Below are 18616 nucleotides of genomic sequence, written 5' to 3'. Positions count from 1 at the left end.
ATAAGTTTCTTTGAGCTTTTCAAAACAACAGAACAAGCTCGTGATTAACATAGGCACACATGAATAATAGTCTCAAATGGTTGATAAAAATTGGAAAAACCGTGAACATGACGCATAATTTTAATGACCATACCAAACTGCAGACTGGTGCATTTGGAAATGCACCTTGCAATCAAGGACCATTACTAAGATACTATTATAACCAAATAACATCTATAACAAGAATGAATAGCAAAAAAAATAACATGAATACTCCATATATCTCAACTTGTACGGTTCAGGAGGCTCTCTGAAATACCTACTGGAGAAGCGTATTTACAAACCATGGCAAAGTTTGTCGGTAGGATTAACAAAATATAATCTTTCAGTTGGTTGAACAGTAAACAATAGTTTTCGTTGTGTTAAGTTTTCTACTTTTTTCCGACAAAAGCTCCTATTTTAGACAAATCTGGAACCCAAAATGACAACTCAGACGACCCGGTTGCAAACATAAGACACCCAGGAGCCCACTTCACAACAGGAGGTCCAATATCAGAAGTTGCACTTCTCCAACTTGCAACCTACAAAGGATAGATAAGAATTAATATTGCAATGGCGAGTACTATTCAAACTTTAAAATGCTGTTAACCAAAGAAGTTAATGATGCCAACCCTCCCCAGCCTAATTTGTTTTTCAATCACAAGTTTCTGGCATAATAGTTTGCTTGAAAGTTATGATTCAATATATCCATAATCAATATGAAAAGTATTTTCTATTAGGTGGGGTCACAGGCCCATTATAAAGAAAGTCTCTCATGGAACGGGAGCAAGGAGACAAAGTGAGTAGATGGGGAATAATAAAAAGGGAAGGTGGCAATTGGAGTTGGGGGAGACATCCATATAGTGGAAAAGGTGGAGGGTCAAAAGGGGGTATGTGAGAAAATTGGGCAGTAGTGGTTAAGCTTGACCTGGGTGAGAGGACTGTTGTCTGTGTGGAAAATAAGTTAGTTATTTTGTTTAATTTTTGAAGAAACACAAATCTTTCTCCATCGTGCAGCACATTAATGCAATAGTTTTTCTTCATTTTTAGGATTGATCCATTGGTTTTAGCCCTTTTACTTTCTGGGTTGACCAGTCTCTGCTCTCTGTTCTATTAGGGAGTGAACAGAAATTATAGGGGCATTGGTGTTATGGATGTCCAAGTCCCAAATCAAGTAGACGACGAAGTGACAATTGGAAAAAGTTGTGTATAGGTACCTATGGAACACCCCAGCTCCGGCTAAAGTGGTTGCCTTCTCTTCGATGCTGCTGTTGGACCGTATTCCAGCTCGTGTTAACCTTGTGATCAGACGAGTGTTGAATGCGGATGCAGCGGTTAATTGTGTGTTTTGAGTTGGCTTCAAGTCAATTTGGTTACTCCTCCGAATCTGTTCGTGCACTTTCAATGTTGGACTAATGAGGCGAGGTCTAGGAAGCTTAGACGGGGTTTTTGATTAATTTGGCACGACGCAATCTGGGTGATTTCGAAGGAGAGGAATGATTGTATTTTTAATACTTCGATCAAGGAGGTTGATGACTTGGTGGACAAGATAAAAGTCTTTTCGTGGCATTGGAGTCTTAGTAGGTTGAAAATTGCCTCGTGTTTGTATTACGAGTGGTGTTGGAATCCTAGGGATTGTTTATTGAGGTAGCATAGCTTAGGGTGGGTTAGTTTGGTGGTTTTGTTGTTGCTGGTGTGTCTCTGGCAGTGCTGCTGCTGTCTAGGCTTTGTTGTTTGTTTCGGCTGTGTTTAGTTTTCTGTTTTTTTTGGTTTTGTGCTGTGTTGTTCCTGCTGTGTTGTGCAACACAGGACGGCGGCTTTGTTGTTGTGCTTGTATCTTGGGGGTTTTGTGTAGCCTGCTACCGTAGAGGCTCTTGTGCTGCTACGGTTTTGTTTTAATAAAAAAATTAGCTGTTAAAAAAAAAAGTAGTACAGGATGCTCGGTGGAGTATTTAAATGGTTTGATTCTTCTCCCTTAGCCTTCAAGGGAGGATTTTCCAAATGTATAAATACCTATCAATTGGTATCAGAACCTGGTTGTCCAGGCTCATAAAGGGATACCTAAGAAGAGGCTGACCAGAAAGGTCGAGTACACTGTTGAAGAGTACAGCTGCTGGAACGTCATCTCTCAAGGGCAGTGCTATGATAGGGACTTGAATATTATGGGATGTCTAACTCCTACATCAAGTAGTATGAGATGTTTGGTTGAATATTTAGTGGTTTGATTATTTCCTCTTGATAGCTAGCATTTAAAGGAGGTTCCCCATGTTCTTATACATTTGTCAATAAAAATATGATGTGGGGTACCAATCTTCAAACCTCTCAACATACAAAAAATAATAAAATTTCACATACAACTTCACATGCTTCATAACATTATTTTTTCTGCTATTCTCCAGGTAATCAAACAACAAAGAAAAAAAAAGATATACAAAATGCAAACTATTTTTAGAAAAACAATGATCACTAGTGGCTTCCATCCCATCAAATGTGATGCCAGAATGTGTACCATGATGGCACACAAGATTGAACATATCCTTTATGGGATATAACTACAAGTAATAAATTTTCAAAAGCTGCTATAATAATTAATTAATAACATACTAATAGAATTTGGGTTGTGTCTAACTTAACCTCTTAAGGTGAGGGATACCTCGCACTTAAAAACATTTTTCAGACCAAAACTCATCTAACTTAGTAGGCTGCAATGAAGGCATGCCTCGCACAAGCATGGAAAGCTGAACATGTAAAAGTGGCCCAACTTAAGCATATTATTCTTAGTGGAGAATTACTATCTGTTGGAAATTCCGCCTTTATTGTCGTCCACCCCTGGCCGCCTAATTGCGGCATTTGAGTTGCCTTCATTGCAGCCTTAAACACCTTCATTGTGTTGGGTTTAAAGGGGTGGATTTAGTCCCACATTGCTTATAGATATAAAATCTAAGACTATCATAAAGGTACAAATTAAGTAAAAGTTACGAATAAAAAAGAACAGTTGTGAAATGCGGGAAAGAGAAAGAATATAGCTTAACATACCTCTATACCACTCCGAACACTCCATGCATAGATGCTACCGTCCCCAGAACCTGCAAAATTTAGGCTTAAAATTTTAGCATAACAAACCTAGCAAGAAACAAACAGAAGCCAACAGGATTACATACATTGATTGATTGTAAAGCTTTCTTCCAAAACATAGTTTAAGGTATGGAATACAGGGGACATAAAGTTCCACATTCCATGTACAGAATACAAGGTTTACGCAAAAAATTGTGGATGACATCAATGAGTTAATAAGTCCATAATGACTAAAAAAGTGTTGGGCAATCCAAAAACTCTTACTTGATATTACAAACATTCCATCAGGGCTGAAAGAAGCTTCTAATGTGGAGTTGCATGAGACAGGCGTGACATTATATGTGAATAACTGTGTACATATGATAAAGAAAAGCAATCACATACATAGAAAGCCTTTCAAAGCAAATATAAAACAACTGAAAGAAGTATTTGAGCTGAGGAAAGTAGGGACGATACGAACAAGTGTACCACGGAATGAGTCAAGAACATGGATATGTCCATCTGTAGTTGTTACAAGCATGAGTCTCCCATCATTACTAAACTTCACAACATTCGCATCAGAAACATCTCCCCCAACAGAAAATAGCTCAAAGGGACCCTGTAGAGTGAATTGCACAATAATAGATTATTATTTTATATAACAATTAACATTACAAATTTACAAATCAAAACAATAATATTTATTTTCATGTGAAATTTGCAAACCTTTTCATACATCCTTGCATCAAACATTCTTATGTATCCTCCAAAGGCTATTGCAAAGACAAGCCCTTGATCATCATATGATATAGCAGGCCTTCCTTTTACATGTAGCAGTCCCTATTTAGTTTTTAAAGAAAGTAAGAAGCCCCTAAAAAAGTTATATGATGTATTAGATACAAAAGGATTAAGAAATATGCAAGCAGTAGTGTTCAAATTCTACTACCTGGCACTTCTCAGCCCTTTGATCCCATAGTAAGACAGTTCGATCTAACGATCCAGATATAAAGCAATCTTTCCGAGGGCACAAGCTAAGTGAGACAACCCTAGAAAAAGAACAAATATGTATCTTGTTATATGACAAAATGGGAACGTACGTGAACACTACATACAATTTGAGATTGGAATGTATATAACAAACCTGTCATGATGACCTTTGAAATATCTCAAGTACTTGTTATCATGCAATGATAGAAGCCGCAAAGATTCTGGATTAATTGATCATATTAGTAATGAATGTACAAAAATTTACGGATTACAGAGATCAATGAAGATGGAAATAGGTATATAACACATACCATCCCAACCATTCTTAGAAGAGTAAATGACAGTTGTAGGATGAGATGTGAAGCAAACCAAATCAACCCCATATTTCTTACTGTTAATTGTCTTCAAAGATCTGGTAACAATTAGGAAATCTCAAAATTTCATGTTGATGAACAAATATAGATCAATTAGTAGAGAAAAAAAATGCCTAGACTCGTATGGATGACACAACACAGGACATTAATATATAATACTGAAAAAATATGTAATTTCAAAAACTCAACATCATTGCTAATGACATAATAAATTTCTTCATTGTGACTATTTACGAATATAGTATCCAGGTCATCTCATAAATTTTAAGAATCCCAATCTGGTACAAGAATCCATCGCATCTACTCATGGTATAATGTTGTAAATAATATTAGAGCATATGCAACCCTAAATTAGAATTTTGCAGCTTTACCCAATTTTGGGAGGCCCATTTTTGCTAGGTCAGTTTTAACAAAACTATTGAAGTTTCACTCCTACGTCACAGAGTCTTCATCTATTGTCACCTTAATTTGACTTGAACAAAAAAAAAAAAAAAAAAAACATTTTTCCTCAACTCTCTCTCTCCCTTTCCTCTTTGAGAAGACAATGTTTCTCCCAGCTCCCATTATCTCAACTCCAAATTTTTCTTCCAATCCACTCTCATCTGATCCTCCCTGTTCTTCCAATATCCCCGTCTCCTGGTCCTATCTCCCTTGTTCTCAGTCTCTTCCACCATCTCCATTGGAAAGGGAGGACAGCAAATCAACCAAAGCAGAACCCATTGAAAAAAAGGACGAGAAAGTGGGCTACAATGCCTAGCCTCCGTCTTCTGTCATTTTTGGCTTCTGCTATCACCGTTGTTGATCTCGCAAGCGAGCGAGCCTCCTGCTCCAACATCCTTCATAAAACGTGCCTCACCTCCATTGTAAATAGTTTTGGGTTTTCTTTCCTCTATTTTTCTAGTTTTGCATCTGTTTCATTTCCTATTAAACCATTTGATATCAATTCATCTTTTCCCTTTTTTCCACTTCTTCTGAAAACGATTGTTTGGTTGCTATCAAGGCATCGAAGTTATTTTCTTATTAATTAATAAGCAACCAATTTTTACTAATTAGCAACTGATTTTTTCTGACTTACTACAAAGATAAGAATGAAATAAGCAGTGCTGCTTATCTTTAAGCTATCGAAAAGCAACTAGCGATAAAATTGCACTTAGAGGCATCATAAGCCTTGCTGAAATAAAAGTAACGATAAAAGAAAAGAAAACACAATTATAAGATGAGTACACCACCAAATTCGTCCCTGACTTTGTAGGGCGCATTCAAATAAGCCCCTGAAAGTATGAATATTTCAAAAAGGTCTCTGACTATATTATTAAACTGTCGAGTTGGTTCCTATATTTAACCACTTACCAATTAGCTCCCTATATTTTAACAAGGGGAATTAGTCACTTTAGTCCCTGAATGGGAGAGGATTCGTCACTTTAGTCCCTGAATGAAGAGAAATTGCAAAACAGTCCCCGCATGGTCAATTTCAGGGACTAAAGTGACTAACGGAGTCTACATTCAGGGACTAAATTGACTAACGAAGTTTGCATTAAGGGACTAAATTGACTAACAAAGTCTACATTCAGGGACTATTTTGCAATTTATCTGCATTCAGGGACTAAAGTGACGAATCCCTTCCGATTCAGGGACTAAAGTGACTAATTCCCCATTTTAACAACTTGCTATTAAGCTGGTCTCAATATTGAACTACTTACTATCAATGTATTACCTAACATCTCTCAGAAGTACTAATATAAGTCAAATTTGACAGAGTCAGAGACCTTTTTGAAATATTCATAATCTCAGGGACCTAATTGAGAGTATCCTACAAAGTCGGGGAAAAATTTGGTGGTTCACTCATTATAAGAATTTTGAATGCAGTAATTTCAACGAAGTTAATAAGCTGATTCTACATGAATTGTTCACATAATTAAAACAATAAATAAATAAAATTAGGGCTTACGTTCCAGCAGCAACATCGTATAATCGAATGGATTCGTCATCGCTAGCAGTAACAAGATAACTTGATGCCCTATGAAAATCCATTGAACTAATTCTACCATTCTGTGCACAAAACAAAAAAATTAAAAACCCAATTATAAAATGAAAAACCCTAAAATGTTGAATTTGATGAATCAACAAAAAAAGAAATCAAAAAAGAAAATAATAGAAATTGGTTACGTAATCTTTGAAGGACATTCCAACTTCCATACTGAGAAGAATTTCTTCACTGAGATCCAAAGAAACTTTCTCTTCTTTTTCCGCTGGTGTTCCTGAGAAGAAAAACACGAAAATGTGAGAGAAAAACGAAGTAGAAAAGAAAAGGAACGAGCGTGTAAAATCAGTAGTGATAATTATGATGTACCACCCATTGTTGGAGATGAATTTCGCGTTGGTGTATGAAATGTTGATGGAGATTTTGTGGAATTTGAGTGAGTGTGAAGAAACCTCAATCCACAGCTTGAAGAAGCAGTCGAGTTTTTATTTTGAAGATAAAAAGTTATTCATTTACTTCTCGTTAAAATAAAAAGTTAAATATGTTTTTTTATCCTAGTAAATATATCAACTTTTTATTTTAATTTTCTCAAAAAAAAAATTATTTTAGTGTTTTTAAAAAAAAATAGATATTTTAGTCCTTAAAAGATTTTTTTTTGGTCAAGTTCCTCTAAAGATTTTTTATCATCATTTTTAATTCTTATTTTTTAGTCAACTCATGTTTAGTATTTCTTCATTTTTTTAATGAATTTATTTTAATAAAAAATGATTAGAATATTATGGTAATCTTCCTAAAATAAAATAATTTTTTAATAAAATATGAATTATTTATGTTGTTGGTGTTTAAAAAGTCATGTTTTGTTAAAAAAAAAAAATCTTTTAGAAAGATTGTCATAATATTCTACTCATTTTTGAAAAAAATCATTCAAAAATATGATGGTTAGACATGATTAGACTAAAAAGTAAGTACAAAAAATAGTGATTGAAAAAAAATTTAGGGACTAACAGTATAACAAAAAGTGGTGTGTTTATGCTTGGAAGGGAGAATGATTTTCCCATAATGAGAATTTACAATCCTACCATTGATATATAATTTAAATATTCAACGACTTAGATTTAAGAAGGGTTTTTTTTTTTTTTTAAGGAAGATTTAAGAAGGGTTAATTACCTCTTGTACCAACTTCCATATTAATCTACATATATTTACAAGGGAAATGTTAATTTCATATTTATATCAAATTTATTTATAATTAATTTTATAATTAAATTAGTTTATATACTATTATTTATAAAGGAAATTTATATATAAATTGATGTCCACAAATAAATGTTTCTTTTGTCATTGAAATCCACCAAATATAGGTAAAATTTGACATAAACAAAAAAGAATGATTTTGCGAGCAAGTTCAAAGCATCTAGATTAATAGCATATAATGAAAAAAAACTTCTACAAATATGACAAAACCTATAAATATGATGAAATAAAAGTGCCTGAAATAGAACAAAGTGATTTGACTCAAATGGTTATTGAACTTCATCAAAAGACAAATTGTTCGGGAGAACCTACCTTCGATTCCTGGATGGAACAATTCTTGGAGAAGCTATACTTACCTCACGATTGAACTCCAGATTACCAGAGCCTCTTCCTTTGAAAACCAGAGGGTTAACACAAAAAAAAAATGTCTGAAATATTCATGCCTTCAGATCTATTACGTTTGTAGACATCAAATTATTTTTTTAATTTACAGTGGATCAAAACTAATATGTCAATATGAATGCGACAAATAATGTCGCACCAAAATGGCTAACAAAACCATGCGTCGCACTAATTCCATGAAACAACAAAGAAAAAAGAAAATATAATCTTAGAAAAACCACCTATTATATTGTCAAAATATCATTTCTTTTGGTCTTGAATATAACTAATAAAAATGTCGACTAATTATATAAGATCACTTGGATGAGATGGTAAGTGATACCTTTCAGCTTAACCAAAGGTTCATATTCAAATTAAATCATATAAATACTACAATGTTAAATCTCTTGAAGGAGAGATTTTTCATCAATTGTGGTTCTACCAAGTTCAAATCATTAGTCTTTATTGTTGTATGCAAATGATACCCGATTAACAAAATATTCACTATGTCATTCCTAGTTCCTAAATCTTTTTATGTCATTCCTAGTTCCTAAATCTTTTTATATTTGATGAAATTGTTTTAAATGTTGTAGCTCAATCAAAATATCTTGCCCGTGCCTCAGTGGCGGAGCTAGAAATTTTAGATTGGTGGGCAATATTCATATATTGTGTTGGAACACTAGTCATTCTAGTGAAGAAAATTGGAAAGAAAAACACTATGAAAGAACTAGTGTGTGGGTGAGACTTAAAAATGTCCCACATTGGAGGGTCACCCCAACTAGTAAGTGTTTATATATGGGCAAAGTGGCCTCCAAGGGTGTGCCCTTGGGGTACCCAATTTTGTGAACGGGTGAACGCTTACAAAATATATATATCACGCGCGCCGCCGACCGGCCGGGTCGGGCCGGGCCGGTCGTGGGTTAAAAAAAAATGATATATATATTTTTTGTCACTTGAAAATGTTAAATTAATTAATTTAATCATTATCCGTATGCGCTACGCGTAACAAATAAATTTGTTACGATTCGACCCGATCCAAAACGCATATCCAGAAACTTCCGGATATATCCAATTAAGAAACAAAACGCGTTTGTTTAAGGATTAAGCAGACTTAATCCCCAAGTCACTTGTTTTTTGTTACAAACTCTCCCTATAAAAGGAGAGCTCGCCCTATTCATTCTACACACCAAATCTCACAGTCGATGCTTCCTATGCGGTTTCTCTCTTCTCCCTCCGATTTGTGTTAACAAATCATTCTTCATCTTCTACTCCTTTTTGTCCCGTCGGTTTCGAATAGAGCGGTTACGTACCGTATCGAGTGGCTTCGATCAAACGATTGAACCATACTTTGAGGTGTAATTCTCGAGCGACTATATACTGTGCAGTATGTACTCGTAACAGTGATCTGGGCTGTTTTATCCTGGAGACGGCGTGGTTGTTAGTCTACCTTGCACAAACTAGGGTAGTGCCGCGAAACGTCTTAAAGAAAGCGACCTGGTCTTGACTCACCCAGTAATTTCGTTCGGTATATTTTTAAATCGAAAACTAACAATTTTAAGACGTTTCTGAAACCATGAGTACCAACAACGAAATTACTGTATTTGGAACAGTTGTCGATTTCAACAAACTGTTTAAGTTTCACGGTAGTAACTTCAAGCGTTGGCAAACAAAGATGATGTTTTTTCTAACTACTAAAAAGGTTGCCCACGTCTTGAAGAACAACGTACCTGTGATACCATCGATGTCGGTTCCTATGGAAACGACTAGTAACGGTAAGACAGCAGTGGCAACAGATGCTTCTGTATCTGCGACAAATGCTGAGTTGGAAAGGCTTACTGCCGAACATGCTGAAAAGGTGAAACAGGCTGAAAAGGATATACTCCTCTGGCAAGATGATGATTGCATGTGCAAGAATTATATTTGAACTGTCTTGCGGATCATCTATATGATCTGCATTTTATTCATAAGACAGCTAAGGATGGTTGGGATGCTCTTCAGAATAAGTATAACATTGAAGAGGCTGGCTCAAAGAAATTTGATGTGAGCCGGTACCTAAACTATAAGATAAACGACGAGAAATTTGTCGAAAAACAATCTCAGGAGCTTCAGAATATAGCTCATGAGATTTTTGTTGGAGGGATTCAATTACCTGAGCAGTTTCAGATTGCTGTGATAATTGATAAACTGCCCCCTGTTTGGAAGGACTTCAAGAATGCCCTTAGGCATAAGACTAAGGAGTTTTCTCTTGAAAGTCTGATTACTCAACTTCGTATTGAAGAAGAGGCAAGAAAACAAGAACTGAATGAAGAGGTGTTTCCTGTCTCGAACAACAACACTAAAAAGAAATATGTGGGTGATGTTCTAAAGCCTACGGGCAAACAATTTAAGAATCAGAACCACCCTGCAAATAAGAATTCCAATCGGAATAAGAATGGGAACCCACAAAAAGTCCCAAGAGCTCAACCATCAAAGAATGACCCTGCTCAACCGATTAATTGCTACAATTGCGGACAACCAGGTCATATGGCACGAAAGTGTAGAAACTCATCCACTAGAGCGGCTCTAGCTCAGGCTCACTTGACAATAAATGAGGAGCAGCCGTATTCTGCAATGACAACTGAAATCAACATGGTGGGTGGATCTAGTGGATCAACATGGTGGGTGGACCTGATGGTTGGTTCTTATTTGGCATGCACGACTCTGTCACGTTAATAAACGAATCATTTCTAATATGAGCAATATCGGTTTAATTCCTAAGTTATCTTTGAATGAATTTGAAAAAATGTCAGTTTTATCTTTGAATGAATTTGGAAAATGTCAGTTTTGTAGTCAAGCAAAAATAACAAAGGATCGCATAAATCTGTAATAAGAGAAACCGAACCATTTGAATTAGTACATTCTGATATATGCGAACTTGATGGTAACTTAACTAGAAACGGGCAAAGATACTTTATAACTTTTATTGATGATTGCTCTGATTACACTTATGTGTATTTAATGAAAAAAAAAACAAAAGTGAAGCGCTTGATATGTTTAAAATATTTGTTAAAGAAATTGAAAATCAATTCAATAAAAGAATCAAGCGTTATCGTAGTGACAGAGGCACCGAATATTTATCACACACATCCAATGAGTATTATAAAGAGCACGAAATAATTCATGAAACAACTGCACCTTACTCTCCTGAGATGAACGGTAAAGCGGAAAGGAAAAAATCGAACCTTTACCGAATTAGTAGTTGTTATCATGCTTAATTCTGGTGCAGCGCCTCATTGGTGGGGAGAAATTTTACTGACTGTTAGCTATGTGCTAAACATAGTACCTAAAACTAAGAACAAAATTTCTCCTTATGAAATTTTGAAGAAAAGACAACCAAACTTGTCTTATTTCCGAACATGGGGCTGTTTAGCCTATGTTAGAATTCCCAATCCCAAGAGAGTCAAACTAGCCAGTAGAGCCTATGAATGTTTATTCATTGGGTATGCCTTGAACAGTAAAGCATATAGGTTTTATGACCTAAAGGCTAAAGTGATCATAGAATCAAATGACGTCGATTTCTATGAAACAAAATTTCCCTTTCTATCAAGAGATAGTGGGGGTAATAGTGGGGGCGCAAATATGAACTCTACACTTGATCATAATCCAGTGATTAGGGATAGTGATAAGAACATCATAATTGATGTAACAGAACTTCGAAGAAGTAAGAGAGCAAGAACTGCTAAAGATTATGGACCTGAATATGTGGTCAATACATTAGAAGAGGATCCATCAAATCTCAAAGAAGCTTTGTCTTCCTTGGATGCTGACTTATGGCAAGAAGCCATAAATGATGAAATGGATTCTCTACTGTTTATGGCACTTGACTGAACTGCTTCCAGGCTGCAAACCAATAGGTTGTAAATGGATCTTGAAAAAGAAACTGAAACCTGATGGAACTGTTGATAAATACAAGGTACGCCTTGTAGCCAAAGGTTTCAGACAAAGAAAAAATATAGATTTTTTCGATACCTAATCACCAGTTACTCGAATCACATCCATAAGGGTACTAATTTCCTTGGCTGCTGCTTATAATTTGATTGTACACCAAATGGATGTGAAAACTGCTTTTTTGAATGGTGAGTTGGAAGAAGAAATCTATATGGAACAACCTGAAGGTTTTGTAGTCCATGGACATGAAAGCAAAGTCTGTAAGTTAGACAAATCTCTGTATGGTCTAAAACAAGCCCCTAAGCAATGGCATGAAAAGTTTGACAACTTAATGATTACGATTAAGTTCAAAGTGAATGAAAGTGACAAATGTATCTACTACAAGTATGATAAAAACATTTGCACTATCATATGTCTATATGTAGACGACCTACTCATATTTGGGTCAAACATTCCTGCCATAAATTTTGTGAAATCACTGTTGAATAACAACTTTGATATGAAGGACCTAGGAGAAGCTGACGTAATTCTTGGCATCAAGATTACTAGATCAGATAAAGGAATTTCCTTGGATCAGTCTCATTACGTTGAGAAGATATTAAGGAAATACAACTACATTGATTATAAACCTGCATGCACACCCTATGATCCAAGTGTAAAACCTTTTAAGAACACTGGAGATGGTGTTAGACAAACTGAATATGCGAGCATCATTGGCAGTCTTAGATATGCCACTGATTGTACTAGACCCGACATTGCCTATGTCGTGGGACTCTTATGCAGATTTACAAGTAGGCCAAGCAAGGAGCATTGGCATGCTATTGAGAGAGTCATGAGATACCTAAAAGGGACTATGACATTAGGACTGCATTATCAAAAATATCCTGCTGTACTTGAAGGGTACAGTGATGCAGATTGGAACACCTTGTCGAATGATTCCAAAGCGACCAGCGGCTATATATTTAGCATAGCTGGAGGAGCTGTTTCTTGGAAGTCTAAGAAGCAGACCGTTCTGGCTCAGTCCACAATGGAATCTGAGATGATAGCACTAGCTACTGCTAGTGAAGAAGCAAGTTGGCTAAGATCCTTGCTAGCTGAGATTCCTCTATGGGAAAAACCGTTACCTGCTGTGTTAATTCATTGTGATAGTATCGCGGCTATTGCAAAGATTAAGAATCGTTATTACAATGGTAAGAGACGACAGATAAGGCGAAAACACAGCACAATTAGAGAGTGTATCTCTAATGGAGCGCTTAGAGTTGATTTTGTACGTACGAATGAAAACTTAGCTGATCCTTTGACGAAAGGACTATAGAGAGAAAGTCTGAGAAACATCCAGTAGGATGGGACTAATGTCTATAGCCCACTGAATGATGGTAACCCGACCTATATGACTAGAGATCCCAAGATTTAGGTTCAATGGGTAAAAACAAGTCATGAAGTGGTAGAACATGCTATGAGAGAAAGACTATAGAAAGCATGATCCTGCAGCGAAAGAAGGATGAGGTAATAGTAACTCTTAATGAGATCTATACTCTATGTTGAGTGGGGTACACAGTACAGGAGTACCTTTGATAGACTCGCCTATACGAATGTGGAACTTAGGCCAGTCCTATGGAATTTTGAGGCAGAATTCCTAGAGCATTCGTTAAAACCGGGATACACGTGCAGGGCCTTAAAACGCACGGGCTTTTAGAATACACCTACGAAAAGGTTTGTGTGTGGATTCTATGTCTGAGATAGAGTTCAATGCTGTAAGCAACTCTTGTTAAATCAGAATACCTTCCACTATGCAAAGGTTCAAGTTGTTGGCGACACCTTTGTATATTAGCAAATCTTATGGAAACGTTTTTTCGAAACCATTTTGAAGTCAAGTGGGGGATTGTTGGAACACTAGTCATTCTAGTGAAGAAAATTGGAAAGAAAAACACTATGAAAGAACTAGTGTGTGGGTGTGACTTTAAAATGTCCCACATTGGAGGGTCACCCCAACTAGTAAGTGTTTATATATGGGCAAAGTGGCCTCCAAGGGTGTGCCCTTGGGGTACCCAATTTTGTGAACGGATGAACGCTTACAAAATATATATATCAAGCGCGAGTCGACGACGACGCCTTCCGTCCGACCGGCCGGGCTTGGGTCGTGGGTCGTGGATTAAAAAAAATGATATATATATTTTTTGTCACTTGAAAATGTTAAATTAATTAATTAATTAATTTAATCATTATCCGTAAGCGCTACGCGTAACAAATAAATTTGTTATGATTCGACCCGATCCAAAACGCATACGCATATCCAGAAACTTCCGGATATATCCAATTAAGAAACAAAACGCGTTTGCTTAAGGATTAAGCAGACTTAATCCCCAAGTCACTCGTTTTTTGTTACAAACTCTCCCTATAAAAGGAGAGCTCGCCCCATTCATTCTACACACCAAATCTCACAGTCGATGCTTCCTGTGCGGTTTCTCTCTTCTCCCTCCGATTTGTGTTAACGAATCATTCTTCATCTTCTACTCCTTTCTGTCCCGTCGGTTTCGAATAGAGCGGTTACGTACCGTATCGAGTGGCTTCGATCAAACGATTGAACCATACTTTGAGGTGTAATTCTCGAGCGACTATATACTGTGCAGTATGTACTCGTAACAGTGATCTGGGCAGTTTTATCCTGGAGACGGCATGGTTGTTAGTCTACCTTGCACAAACTAGGGTAGTGCCGCGAAACGTCTTAAAGAAAGCGACCTGGTCGTGACTCACCCAGTAATTTCGTTCGGTATATTTTTAAATCGAAAACTAACATATTGTAATACTAAAAATACAATTTCATTTCAACAAAAAAAAAAAACTTCATATTAGTTTAGATTCTTCCAGCTAAAAGTAAAATACATCATTGCAATAATATATAAATGAAAGAGTCCACATGTCCTAATTTAACGGGCAAAAAAATACCGAAATTGTTAGGCTGGACGATCTGACTGGGTTCGAATCCCAACTTTTCAACTTGTATGTGTGTGCGAGTATTCAATGGTGGTTGTCATTTCGTCTATCTATCAAATATTAATGTATTTACATTTTCATTATCCTTTATATCTAATCCTAACAAACATGCTTACCCTAATTGCTAAACCCTAATCCTAAAATTTGGCTCCAAAAAATTTTCTTAATTCAAATGGAAATTTCCCTCCTCTATTTTTTGAACGGTACCTTGGAATGGCAAAACTATTAGCCTTCTCACTCATAATTTATTTCGTTATGTTTTCCAACCACCTAGGTACACCCTTTGCATGCTAATTACGCCTAATACCATATATATGAAAAATTGGTTTGTAAAGATGAGTCATTAATTATCTTGCGGTTTACCAATGCAATCTCAATACCTTTTTTTTTTCAATACCTATCTACCAAAAAACACTCATCGAAAAAAAATAAAAAATAAACCATCCAATTACAATGCTATCTCGGTAATAACCAAATCACAAGTAACTAAAAATTTGTTTGTTACACACTGCTCAAGGACCAAGGTGAGGCATCCAGAGAAACATTCAACCATTCATGTATTAAATGAAAACTAAAAGGAAAGTTCTAGCAGTTCATTTTGGGGCCTTTTTGAACGAGAGAGACACGACGACATAACGAGAGACGGCATGCAAGAAGGTGCTATCCGCCGGAGAAGTTGATTTACAGCAACAACTTACAATTTGTTTCCAATATTTTTTAATTTAATTTTGGGTTTAGTTCTTTCTTTGTCGTTCTTTATCTAAGTTGGTTTAATTCTCAAATTTCAATTTTCTAATTGTTTCTTACTTTCACTGAATTTAATTTGTGACTCTGATTACATGTTCATTTTCGTTGATACAAAATATGAATGTTGTTGATTTGCGTCTCAGAGATTGTGTATGTGGATTACTTCTCAAATATCACTTATTTTGAGTTTGAGTTTGATATTAATGCCTTCTCATTCATTGCAATTTTGTTGTTGTTCACGTTGATGAAGAAAATTATTGTGGATTTCTCTATTGTCTATCCCCTGTTGTTTGCAGATTTATTTTATTGTTGATCCCCCTTATTTGAGTTTGATTAATAGCAGATTTTGTTATTAGACACACCCCTTCCTCCTTGGACAAATGCTATAAGGTTCATGTTTTCCTGATACTACCGTAAAATTACAAACAAGATGTGGCATAACAACAAAAAAGATTGTAGCCAGTTCTTTTACGTTCTTTTTTCCGCACTATATCCTAATCTCTGGATTAAACAAAAGGCTACAAATTATGCAGCAGCGGAAGTTCAGATAAGTGAAGGTCTTTGAGGTAATAACTAAAGTTCAGATAAACAAGCAATATCATTAATTAAATATATGACTTTGTCTTCAAACTGATTGTCTTTGTTCAGATTTATTTGAACCCACCAGGCTTAAGATTTGGTTTAGCAGGATGAAAAATGGGGGCATAATTTTGAAGATTTGGTACTTCATTTTGATTTGTATTTTTTAGGATTTAAATTATGAAAGCTACGTTAGAGGTTGATGCAATAAATGTGCTTCATGAAATGCTTCAATATTTCATTTTATCATGTTTAGGTAACAATTTATCTTTTTTAATTTTGAAGCTATTATATGTTCAGATTTGTATTTACTGCATTTGGTTAGTTTATTTCTTATAGTGGAGAAATTATAATATTCTTTAGGTTGTATAGAAAACAAAGGCTTATGTATATTATTTTTCTTTTGGAATCAAGAGCACATGGTTTTATAGCTGTACATATGCTTTGCAAGGTAAGAATGAGGGAGTTGTTATGGTAAGTATGAGGCTATAAATTGAAGGAACGATTATGAATAAGTCATGACAAATAAATAATTTGAAGGAACTGTTGTGCATGAGCCAAGGGAAACAAATAATTGGAGCTGTCATGCAAGTATAGAGGCCGTAATATGAGGGAGCAATCATGAGAAAAAATCAAGTGTTGTTGAGTAAACCTATAGGTTGTAGTATACTGATTTGAATAATTTAAAAACAAAAATTATCTGACTATACAAAGATGTATTATTTGGTGTTGTATTCTGATAGAGTTAAAAATTTATTCACTCCATACATATGGCTAATGGTTTCTTTTATCTGTCTTTGTGAATCAAAAATAAAGAAAAACTTTGTGTATAGCTGGTTAGTAAAGTTTCATTCGAAAAGATCATTTGTTTGATAAATCATATCCATGGAAGGTGAAACCAGTGACAAATCCAAAACTTTTTATGGTTACAAGATCTCACAAACTATATTTCCAATTCCATACAATTTGATGGTAACATTATTTCTGTTGAGAAGTTTCTTCAGGAGATGATTAAGGTATGTGGTAAGGTGGGTGCTCTTCGTGATTTTGTGTGACTGAGAAATATCCAAGATCATTGTTACATGTGACGCTAACTTTTCCAAACGATATTTGAAATGTTTGCCAGGTAAGTACTTGATGAAACACTACATAAGAGACTGGCTCCGACTAATTGCGTCGGACAAAGATTAAGATATCTATGACCTTAGGTACTTCAACACTGCTGAGAACAAAGAGGATTAATTGTATGATAAAATTATTTACTTCAAAACTTTGTATACCCTTTTTCCTATAGCCAACTTCGTTTTGGCAAATATTGCTTGAGATATGATGTATTGTTCCGTGTTGAAATTTAATAGTTTTGATTGTTTAATCAATGTGTTGCAAATTTATGAAAAACATACTGATGTGAATAATTATTTCCTTATTGTGCTAAAAACATGTTCCTATTCGTTCAAACAAAAAAAAATCATGATATAAATTTCTCTGTCAAGGATTTTGATATTCATGTAGAGGATGTTTGGGTTTCTGCATAGGAGGCTTATTACACCTTTTTATGGAAAAAAAAAATCATAATTAGTTTGTTGCAACATTAAAGATAGCTTGCTTAAATTCAAGGTTGTCCTCAACGGTCGCACTTTATTCACATTTCTATTTTTACCTTCAATCCAACAAGCTTTTAGAAATAGACATGAAATATAGTATCTCTAAAATCAACGGAGAATGAATTATGAATCGAAGTTAGAGATTTGTAGTTCTCTAATGGGTAAAATCGGGCATGCTTTTATTTGAAGTTTGAGATATATATTTTTTCCAATTTTCTTAATATTCCTATCCAATTATTTTTTAATGTCTTATTTTCACTAAAAAATATATAGTGCATTGTACAAGTCCAGGAGGAAGACATTTGTACTTATGATAATCATTGCAAATTTATTCTTTTTTGAATTTTTAAACATTTTTGTTAGATATATAGACGAAAAATGCAAACACCACTTAAAACTTACACATAATTGTGAGATTCCATGTTTAAACCCGATCAATATATTCAAACTACTAAAAGACCTGTGCATCGCACGGGTCGGCCGTCTAGTACATAGTATAATTTATTGACTTGAGAATAATGCAAGTATTAGTGTACAATCATTTTTTTTTACAAAATATTAGTGTACAATCATAAAAAGTAATTAAGGTTGTATTAAAAACTGAAATTATCATTTAATTTGGAATAAAATTTTACTACAAATGAATCTCACATTGCACTAAAGAAATACTACTCCCTCCGTTCAAATTATAAGTTGTTTTCAAAAAAAGTTGACCC

At 35.1% G+C, this 18616-nt stretch overlaps 2 protein-coding genes and 1 long non-coding RNA gene across 5 annotated transcripts; 2 read left to right on the top strand and 1 right to left on the bottom strand.

Moving 5' to 3' along the window:
- Positions 1–229: 229 nt before the first annotated feature.
- On the bottom strand, positions 230–6881 carry LOC146900181 (Transducin/WD40 repeat-like superfamily protein). Of its 2 annotated transcripts, none has more exons than XM_085738330.1 (11): positions 6784–6881; positions 6600–6691; positions 6382–6482; positions 4371–4471; positions 4214–4280; positions 4019–4118; positions 3799–3912; positions 3554–3691; positions 3358–3442; positions 3055–3104; positions 230–560 (listed from the first exon to the last, which is right to left on the bottom strand). In XM_085738330.1, the coding sequence occupies exons 1-11, from the start codon at positions 6788–6790 to the stop codon at positions 411–413; spliced, it is 1005 nt and encodes a 334-aa protein (XP_085594456.1). In that variant the 5' UTR covers positions 6791–6881; the 3' UTR covers positions 230–410. The 2 variants fall into 2 exon arrangements, with proteins under 2 accessions (XP_085594456.1, XP_085594457.1); XM_085738331.1 differs by having other exon boundaries at positions 6787–6881.
- Positions 6882–9622: 2741 nt separating this feature from the next.
- Positions 9623–10761, top strand: LOC146900180 (uncharacterized). The gene is made up of 2 exons (XM_085736917.1): positions 9623–9904; positions 10018–10761. The coding sequence occupies exons 1-2, from the start codon at positions 9623–9625 to the stop codon at positions 10759–10761; spliced, it is 1026 nt and encodes a 341-aa protein (XP_085593043.1).
- Positions 10762–15114: 4353 nt separating this feature from the next.
- LOC146900179 (uncharacterized) lies at positions 15115–17714 on the top strand. 2 transcript variants are annotated; one of them, XR_015022710.1, is made up of 2 exons: positions 15115–17312; positions 17423–17714. It is a non-coding gene; the product is annotated as an uncharacterized LOC146900179 (long non-coding RNA). The 2 variants fall into 2 exon arrangements; XR_015022709.1 differs by having other exon boundaries at positions 15115–17324.
- The last annotated feature ends 902 nt before the right edge of the window (positions 17715–18616 follow it).

This window comes from Medicago sativa, chromosome 8 (genome assembly GCF_051527215.1).
Source record: "Medicago sativa cultivar Bolivia chromosome 8, Bolivia_mono, whole genome shotgun sequence".
Lineage (NCBI taxonomy): Eukaryota > Viridiplantae > Streptophyta > Magnoliopsida > Fabales > Fabaceae > Medicago > Medicago sativa.
The sequence above is the reverse complement of the archived record's forward strand: the minus strand, read 5'-3'. Positions and strand labels throughout refer to the sequence as shown.

Excerpts from the sequence above, each read along its gene's own strand:
- LOC146900180 (XM_085736917.1), top strand. The coding sequence starts at position 9,623 with ATGAGTACCAACAACGAAATTACTGTATTTGGAACAGTTGTCGATTTC. Across the intron at positions 9,905-10,017 it reads CTGCCGAACATGCTGAAAAG|ACAGCTAAGGATGGTTGGGA; the intron begins GTGAAACAGGCT and ends TTTATTCATAAG.
- LOC146900181 (XM_085738330.1), bottom strand. Across the intron at positions 6,483-6,599 it reads GAATGTCCTTCAAAGATTAC|AATGGTAGAATTAGTTCAAT; the intron begins GTAACCAATTTC and ends TTTTGTGCACAG. Across the intron at positions 4,119-4,213 it reads TTCAAAGGTCATCATGACAG|GGTTGTCTCACTTAGCTTGT; the intron begins GTTTGTTATATA and ends TTCTTTTTCTAG.